The 9,458-nt window shown below is 56.7% G+C and overlaps 1 protein-coding gene across 4 annotated transcripts in view; it reads left to right on the plus strand.

The window, feature by feature from the left end:
* The window catches only part of TTC7B (tetratricopeptide repeat domain 7B), a 243,200-nt gene extending 238,190 nt beyond the window's left edge, over positions 1–5,010 (plus strand). For all 4 annotated transcript variants that reach the window (XM_066273807.1, XM_066273808.1, XM_066273810.1 and 1 more), the window contains one exon: positions 4,069–5,010. In XM_066273807.1, the coding sequence (XP_066129904.1) occupies positions 4,069–4,290 (222 nt within the window). In that variant the 3' untranslated portion in view covers positions 4,291–5,010. The remainder of the gene's footprint in view (positions 1–4,068) is intronic.
* The last annotated feature ends 4,448 nt before the right edge of the window (positions 5,011–9,458 follow it).

The raw sequence follows: 9,458 nt of genomic DNA on the forward strand, positions 1-9,458 counted from the left end.
CAGAGAAACGCTGTGCCCTGAGAGCCGCAATTTCTCAGCCGTGACCGGGAGAAGGAGTGGCACTCGGTGCTTGGAGAGACGGAAGGAAGACACAGCAGGGCAGACGCCAACTCGCCGTAGCTCAGATGTAACTGGGTTAGTGCCCGAGGGGCTCCGGGCTGCTCTCTCAGAGCGCAGAGCGGTGGGAGCACGTGACGGGAGCATGTGGTGGGCGAGTGAGGCTCTGGGCCCAGGCAGACCTGGGCTGGCCTGTGGCTCCACGCTCATCGGCCCTGTGACCTTGGGCAAGACACTGGGCCTTTCTGAACCTTGTCACCTTGGAACCAGAGTGGTGGTCATATGAAATGAGCCAAGAACAAGTACCCAGCTTGGTGTCTGACCTAAATGATGGTCTCTACCTGCAGCCAGGTGACCAAAAGAGGCCTTTTGCTACCTTACCCAGTGGCCTGTCCCCATCACCCACCTGCCAGACACATGCAGTGTGTCCCTGCCTCACAGAGCACTCAGAGGAGTGTGCATTCACTCCTGGTACAGAGAAGGTCCTCCTGGGGAAGTGGTGGGTGCCTCCTGCCACCCTGCCCTGCTGCTCCTGGCTGCCAGCGCCCAGACCCTCCCTCTCGCACTTCTGTTACATAAATCCCAGTGTTCTGAGAGGGAGCTCCAGCCTTAACCACCCAGAGGGAAGGAGGCAGGGAGCATCGGCCCTCACGTCCTGCTGACTGCACCCTGGGAGGGTGGCCTCCATTCTTCCCACCTGACCTTCAGGGTTGGGGGGTGAAGGTGTCGAGCTCTCAGGTTTTCTCTAAGGACCAGAGTGGGAAGAGCGCCACCTGAGGAGGTGGATGTGATTCTTAGCACCCCCACCAGGCTGGGCTCCGCCCCCATGGACGCGGGCAGCCAGGAGGCCGGAGGTGCCCTGTGCCTGGGCGGAGGGGCTGCACCTCAGGGAGGGCTTGTACCCCCTGCAGGAAGGGAGAGGAGCAGCCCTTGGGGACAGGGGACAGTTCTCCCCCGCGGTGTGCAGCCCAGGCCCTCTGCAGCTGTGGCTCAGCAGGAGTAAGAGCAGTCCTTACGCCAGGTCCCCGTGCCCGGGTGAAGCTGCTTTAGGGGTTCTCACATGAATTAAAGGAACTAACAAAGGTACTGAGGACAGTGTCAGGTGTGTCATCCACACTGCAAAAGCATTTTCTACCGTTATCACTATTAATAGTCACCCTGCCAGGAAGCGCCAGTCCATGCAGAGCGCTCTCCCCGTTCTCGTCACCTGGCTGTCTGTCCCCTCGGTAGCTGGCGCGGTGGCTGGCGGGTGGGAGCTGCGAGGGGTGCAGACCAGGACTGGGACGTGGTTCTCTGCAGTGTCCTCGCGTGAAGACAGTAGGGCTGAGAGACACCCGCAGGGGTCCCTGCACACCCGACCTGCCCAGCCTGGGGAGGCAGCGGAGTCCCCGTGGTCCACACGGAGAACCGGAAGGCCACGCCATCTGAGGGGGCAAACTGCAGAAGCCACAGTGAAGTCCTGGTTGTGAGCATGTGAGCACTGACATCTGACCCCACTCTTGTTCTAAAGCCCCTGGGGGGGAGCCACCCTCTGCCTGGCCCACACTCCCCTCTGATCCCCCTCTTCAAGCTAGATGTTTTCTTTCAGTGTTCCCCCCAGAGAAGATGTAGCTGACCTTGTAGTCTGTGTGTCCCGGGCAGGAGAGAGCAGGGCAGGGGCAAAGGGGGGCAGGGGAGGGCGGGGCAGGGGAGAGCAGGGCAGGGGCAAAAGGAGGCAGGGGAGGGCGGGGCAGGGGCAAAGGGGGGCAGGGGAGAGCAGGGCAGGGGCAAAGGGGGGCAGGGGAGGGCAGGGCAGGGGAGAGCAGGGCAGGGGCAAAAGGGGGCAGGGTAGGGTGGGGCAGGGGGCAGGGGATAGGGGAAGGCAGGGACAGGGGAAGGAAGGGCAGCCTTGGTCTGCCCTGCCCGAGGACACCTCCACTCCTCGCTCAGGAAGGCTCCTACACTGCCTCTCCCTTCCAGAGCTGGGGTGTGAGGGGCACCCCTCCACAGTGGGCCTGGGGGCATGGGTGTCCTTGGGCTGTGCCCCGCCTTCATCACATAGCTTATCTCAGAGGCCAGAGCTCTTCAGAGTGGACCCCTCCTGGTCCCTCGTCATCCGTGCTGCCTACTACCGGCAGCTGTGCCAAGCCGGCCCTGTGGCAGGCTGTGCCCCGGCGCTGGCTGGCTCTGCTCCGAGAGCCGACCCACGGACTTTGCCCCTTGGTGAAGCACAGGAGTGCGAACCTGGGGGTGACTCATCAGTGCCATCTGAGCCGCTGAAAGGAAGCGCCAGGCTTTATTGGGAGATTCAGGATGAGATTTGAAGGATCAGCGCGCCATGCCACACTCTTGGGTGGGAAGGCCAAACAATGTCAAGATGTCAGGCTTCTCTTGTGGGAGGCACCTGTTCCATGGCATCATTAACTGTACAGCAAAGGCAGCGTTTCACACGCGCGAGTGGTGGGGAGGGTCAGCCAGCCTGTGTCCAGCAAAGTGGAGTGCACTTAGACTTCCACGGCCAAGGTGAAGAAGACAGTTACATAGAGAAAGTCAGCTCGTGGTAAACGGAATTGAGCATGTCAGTTCTTTGAAAGGATAACTTTCTAGGTTTTGAAGTTAGAAATAACCAAAGATCAACGATTTCAATTTAAAAACTTAAAATTTTTTAATCAAAGAAAAAATTCTCAAAAGTCAAACAGACTAGACAATGATAGCAGATGAATATCAAACTTCTAAAAGGCTTAGAAACAAAGGCATGAGAAATTTGTTTTTGAAGAAATGCAGGATTCAATAAGGAGGGATGTTCTGCACTTAGCAAAATGAACAAAAATAAAGAATAGTAATAGTGGGCGGCTGGGGACCCAGCACTGAAACTGTTGATGAGGAAAAATTTGCGAATTATTTGGAGAACCCTGAAAAAAGTCATATCCCCCCATCCAATCACGCCAATTTGAAGTAACTGGTCCTAAAAGAAGACTCTCCAAATAATTGTCTAGAGCAGCGGTTCTCAACCTGTGGGTCGTGACCCCGGCGGGGGTCGAACAACCAAAACACAGGGGTCGCCTAAAGCCATCGGGGGGTCGCGACCCACAGGTTGAGAACTGCTGGTCTAGATGGTTCCATTGAACCTGGTCCTGGGCCTCTGAGGAGAGTGCGCTGGGGACTCCCAGGCCCCGCCCACTGTCTGCCCTCCTCTCCCCTCCCCTTTCTGTCTGTCTATACCCAAAATATGTGGGTGTTCTCAGTAAGGTTCCACTTAACCTAAGATTTCCAGGGCTGTAAAGAAGATTTGAAATCTGCTCATCTAAAGGAGCGAAGAGGCACTATCTGGAAAGATGTTCATCATGAGCTATGTATAATAGTGAAGAGATTGGATACAACCTAACTGTCTCTGCAAGGGAAAGGTCAAGTAGAGAGCCCATTGCATGGAAGAGTACAGACACATCAGTTGTGAAAATGTGCAACTTGGAAATATGGTTATGATAAAAATAATATGTGGGGGCCAACACGTGAACCCTGATTAAAATGGCCAAGAGACAGCTATGCCTAGGCTAAGGCTGGGGTGAGTTGGGGACAAGGATGGCAGGGGACAATGAGCTAATTTTAAAAATTCTGTTCTAATCTTTATGATAATAATGCCATAAATGACTTCTTTAGGTTAAAAACAAAACAAAACGATGATCTATGCAGGCAGGTGTCAGCTGGTCCATGAGGGACAGCCCACCGGGTCGGTACAGACGGGCCATTCCGAATGGTTCTCTATTGGGTGTTAAAGTATGCAGATGGACTGTGTGAAATTGCCATATTGAATGTTATTCAAAAACAGCTGCATGTCAGCAACTTCACTGGGTTCAAGCGACTGTTTTCACAGTTGCCCGAGTGCAGGAAGAACTGGAAGTTCCTGTGTGCCCGGCCTATAGGAGGTACCAGCCTTCCTCAAGGAACTTGCTGAGGTTCAAGGACAGATAGGAGCCCGCAGCGGCAGTAGTCTCTGACTCTCTGTCTGTCTGTCTGTCTCTCTGATACCTGCAGGCCCTGATCCTTCACCAGCTGGGCCGCTACAGTCTCGCAGAGAAGGTCCTCCGGGACGCGGTGCAGGTGAACTCCACAGCACACGAGGTCTGGAACGGGCTGGGCGAGGTCCTGCAAGCTCAGGGCAACGACACGGCGGCCACCGAGTGCTTCCTGACGGCCTTGGAGCTGGAGGCCAGCAGCCCCGCGGTGCCCTTCACCATCATCCCCCGGGTGCTCTGAGCCTCACTGCCGCCCGCCCGAGGGGCCCGAGGGGACAGGCCCGCCACCCGAGGCCCTGGAGGAGCGTGCGGCCAGCCGCAGTGGACTCACCGAACAAGCCCCGAGTCAGTGCTCGCCCGTGTGCATTGCTGCTGTTCTCGCCAGCCCAGTGATCAGTTTTTGAATCTCCTGACATTGTTCAAAATGGATTATGTGCCATATTTTGTTAGTTAACATCTGAGTTCTAAGTAACATGATCATGGAGTTAATCAGCAAATGTAGAAGAATATATTCAAAGTTAAAATTCAGTGGCAGAACAGATTATTTTTGTCAGAGCTGTAAAGAAAGCTGTTCTCTGCGCCTCCCCACTCCTGCCCCAGCCTTGGCCCAGAAACCAATGTGAACCTTCCCTCCCAGCTCAGTACTAGTCCGAGCCAGGCCACCAGCTGACGACTTCTCGGTTCTGTTGTCAATAATTGTACCATGTGATGAATTACTGTCCTCACTTAGAACAAAGCCTGAGTCCAAGAATATTTATATTTTACCAATATATGCCTGTTACAAGAGAAGGAAATATGAGTTATTTAAGTTTAACTTTTTTATGTGAATTCAGAGTTTATTTATCAATGGAAATATGTACAAAGAAGCTTCAAATGGAATATTTACCGACATTCCTTCTACACGACAGACACTTGGCTACATGGAAAGATGATGTTAATAATAAAATGATTTTTAAATGGAGCCCTGGCCTGTGTCATCGTGAAAGCCCACAGAACTGAGAGAGCCTAAGGCTTCGTTCCTGGTAGGGGCGCTGTCCACGCCTGGGGGCTGCTCTTCATCGGGCACCCCTTGGCACTAGGAGGCCCTGCCCTGATTTTCGTGGGGGAAGGCACCTATCCTGGCTCTCCCCACGTTATCTGGGATCGGAGCATGTGCCTCAGGCCTGGCCAGTCAACATCCGGCATTCCCTGGCCACAGAGGACCAGGAATGAGCATGAGACATGAAGTGGTCTGATCAAAGGCCCCACCCTGCTGCTGGACTTAGGCCCGAACTGGGAAGCGAGAACTGCAGCCCGTGTGGTGGGAGCAGGCAGGCGGAGGTGTTGGGGCCAAGTATGATGCCCGAGTCTGCATCCAACAGGGTGTAGAGCAAAGACCGTGAACCAGAAACAGCGTGAGCAGGCCTCCCCAGTCCCCCGGAGCTTTTCAGCTGAGCAGCTGTGGGTGGCCCTACCTGGTCAGGACGTGGGAAATATGAAAGGCCCCCGTGCTCTGTTCTTAGACACCCTAAAGTCTCAAGGACCCGTCCAAGCTGGGTACAACCTCCCTGACCCACTAGGCAAGGCAGACCAGGGGTCAGCTGAGGTCGGGAGAAACCCCAGGAACCTGCCATGGGCAGAGCAGATAGGCACCCCAGCCTCAGCACCAACTTGCCAGGAGACATCCGGGGCTCTAAGTGGTCATAAGTCACGGAACTTGCAACGTGAGACAAGAGAGAACAAGCACTCAGTGGGACAGCAGCTCACCCTGGCTGAGGGTCAGGGCCCAGCCCTGCCATCCTGTGCAGAGGACTGGGGGAGGCTCGTCCGGATTAGGACAGACAGGCGGTTCTTGTGAGTAGGACCAGTGACCTCAGGGCTTCTCCTTCGAGCTCCCATTTCTCAGGTAGCTAGAGAACAGGGTGAGGGTGAGGGTGAGGAGTTAGAGAATGGGAGGGAGAAAGAAGAAGGGGAGAGTAGAGAGGAGACGTTTCTTTAAAGGGAGCCAGCTTCTCCCAGCAGAGAAGGATCTGGGGCCCAGGGCCACGCTGGGGCTAGGGGCCCAGGTCCCAGGCTCACTCTCAGGGCTGAGGAGGGATATGAGCTCAGGATCTCCCCTGGGGGAACCAAGGCCTCTGTCCTCTGTGCCCCTTAGCTGTCTTCATGGCCGGCCAGGGCGTGTAAGTGTCCATGTCTGTGACCACAGGGAACAGCCTCAGACTCCTGCAGAGGGTCACTCAGATCTCCGTGCTCATGCAGTCATCCTTGGATGCCCCAGCCCATCTGCCCCCAGGAAGTCCAGCCCTTAGCCAGGCACCTTCCCTGCGTTCTGCTTTCTCTGTAAGTGCACCCTGTGCCAGCCCCGGCCCCGGCCCAGTGGCCTTCCTGAGCTCCCGGCAGGACCCGTGCTGGCTAGGGTGGGCAGTACTGCTTGGCGGAAGCCTCTCCAGGCCCCACTATCCCCCCTTCCACGGCTCCCTGCGCCCCCACTCTGTGTCCCCTCTCTGCTCAGCTCCCTCTTGTCTCCACCGGGCTCCCTCCAGCTCTTCTCTCCCCACACCACTCATGGCTGGCAGGGTGGGCGTTGTTCAATTCAGGGCACCAATTCCATTGCAGAATTGTGACTAGTGCTTTCGGGCCTTGTGCAAGGTGGCCGCATGGTGACCAGGCCGCTTTTATCACGTCCTGCGCCTCTTCCTCCCCAGCCCTCTCTGCTTCCCTCCCCATCCTTACTCTGAAAGCGCCTGCACACCCGCCAGACCACTCCTGGGACCTTGCTCAGGTCCCTGTCGAGAGTCAGGCAGTGGACAGGCCGTCGTGCTGAGCCAGGAGGACCCCACACACACCACACACGCACATGCCACACACCAGATGCACATGCACACACACACCATACACATCTCACATGCCACACACATGCACACACCACACGTGCACATACCACACACATGTGCACGTACCACATGCATGCACAGCACTCACATCTCATGCACATACCACACACACGCACACCACACACAAACCATGTACATCTCACACACCACATGCACGCACACACACACCGCATGCACATACCACATGTACACACACGTACCACACACGTGCACCATGCACACCTCATACACCACCCGTGTGCACATATCACACATATGTACACACGCCACATGCATGCACGCATACACCACATGCACACACCACATGCATGCACAGCACACACATCTCATGCACACACCACATGTACACACACATACCACACACGTGCACCATGCACATCTCACACACCACACGTGTGCACACACTACATACATGTACACAGACCACATGCACACACATCACACGCATGCACACCACACACATGCACACATACACACCACACACGCGCGCGCAGATGGGCCAGCCCTCAGGGGGCTAACCTCAGAGCCCCGTTCTGCCACCGGCCTTCCTCTCCTCCCACACTCATGGTCACTCACTTCCTGCTGCAGGCCCACCCTACAGCCAGATGGGACCAGGAAAAGGACATCCTGTGAATGTCTCAGACAGGCAGACCTCCTCCTTCGGAAGGTCTTTGGGGGACAGGCTGAGGCCCTCTCCTCAAGGCCAGACCCGGGGAGACCCTTTCCAATGCTGCACCTGCCTGGGGGTGGCCGACTGAGTCACCGTCCCTCAGCGGGCGTCAGGGTCTGATGAGGACAGGCACCCCTGCCAGCCTGCCTTCCAGGCTGAGACAGGAGTCAGCAGGCAGCTGAAAGGGTCGTGGAGCTCCAGGAAGAGGGCAGCACCCCATGGAGGCCGCCATGGGTGGCGTCGGAGCCGGGCTGCGTGGGGCCCCACCTGCAGGCTTAGCCCTGTGTGCGGGGGCTCCAGGAGGGCAGCAGCAGGTCTGCCTGGAGCCAGGAGCTCCCCATAGCAGTCGGGGCTGCCCTCAGCCTCCTCGGCCCTGCCTGGCTCCCCAGCTTCTGCTAGGTGACCCCTGACCCCCTGAGGACAATAGGGTTTCCTGGTGGCCACTGCGCTGTGGGTCACATCGATCTGGCTGGAATCCCAGCTCTGCCTGGTCACGTCAGCACCAACAGGGAAGGAGGTCTAGCTTCTGTCTCCCAGGGGGACCAACACGTCCCCTCGCAGGGCTGCTGGGCGTGTTAATATGATGAGTTACAGCTCCTGGGCCCAGGGTGCCCACGAGGACAGACTTCCTTCTCCCCTGCCTAGCAAGGGGCGAGTAGCCCAGGGACACACTGTGGAGCTCTGGAGCAGGGCAGGAGGGGACATGCTGGCTCTCCTCTCCCTCTGCCCACACAAAACTATTTGCAGTGGAGCTGGCAGCCACGCAGGGACTCCCACCATGCCACGCCATTCACTCACTCCCCAAGTGCCTCTCTGCGTGGAGAGGGAGCTGAGGGGCCCTGCCCTGCCCTGCCCACAGTGGCCATCCATCAGGAAGGCAGCTAGTGGCCTCTCCTCGCCTTTGCCTTCGGGGCCTCAGAGGGCTGTCCCAGGCCCTGGGTCCAGGCGTAATAAGGGCGGTGGGACCCACCGTGCCCTCGTGTGCTGTGGGCGGCTCACGCCTGCCCGCAGCGGGGCTCCGGCTGCTGGGCCCCTGGCCGGAGCTGGATTCCGGGCCTGGACGCCCCCTTTCCGAGGGTCTTCAGGGACTCACTAGTTCTGAGTCAGTCCCCCCAGTTGTCACATAGGCAAACCAAGGTGGCTGCAAAGATCCAGCGTGTAAAACACAAACAGTGCCCGGCAGCCTGGGCTCAATCGGGGTGCCTGTCTGGGTATCACGTTGTTCCCGGCGTGTTTATAATTACTCTCGGGCTAGAGCCTAGCCGTACCCTTCTGCGCAGCACCCGGGAAGGGGCTGCTGCCAGGACCCCGCCCCCAAGCTCCCCAGGGCTTCCTGGGCTCCCGGCTGGTACAGAACCCGGCAGTAACTGGCCTTCCTTCTTCTGTTAGTTCCCATGTGTCAACATCTCCTGTGCCCAGACACGGGACAGGGCCCCTGGCCTTGGGCGCTGTGGTCTGGCTGGGGCTCGGGGAGACGGACGGCAAACAGAGGCACGAATAACTAACTCCCGGAGAGACGGAACTCCTGCAGCAAGTTTGGAGTGGTGGGTGGGGGGCTACTTCAGATCGGAAAAGTGTTCTCTAAGCAGAAAATACTCACTTTCAGTTCTCTCGAGGTTTTGTTTGTTTTAAATATGGTTGTTCAAAGGTAACTAAGTCAATTTTTACAAACATTTTCATTTAATAGTAGCCTTAAAATTAAATAAGAAAAATTAAATAGCCTCTGTGTGGAAATGAAGCTATTTTACCCACAGCTCTGTCATTTTTGAAAAACAAAAAAAGCGTTTTCTTGTTTTTGTTTGTGATTATAAACACATACCCACTGTGTCAGTCTCCAATGGCTGCCGTAAGGAATTGCCTCCATCT

Source organism: Saccopteryx bilineata, chromosome 4, assembly GCF_036850765.1.
Source record: "Saccopteryx bilineata isolate mSacBil1 chromosome 4, mSacBil1_pri_phased_curated, whole genome shotgun sequence".
NCBI classification, from domain to species: domain Eukaryota; kingdom Metazoa; phylum Chordata; class Mammalia; order Chiroptera; family Emballonuridae; genus Saccopteryx; species Saccopteryx bilineata.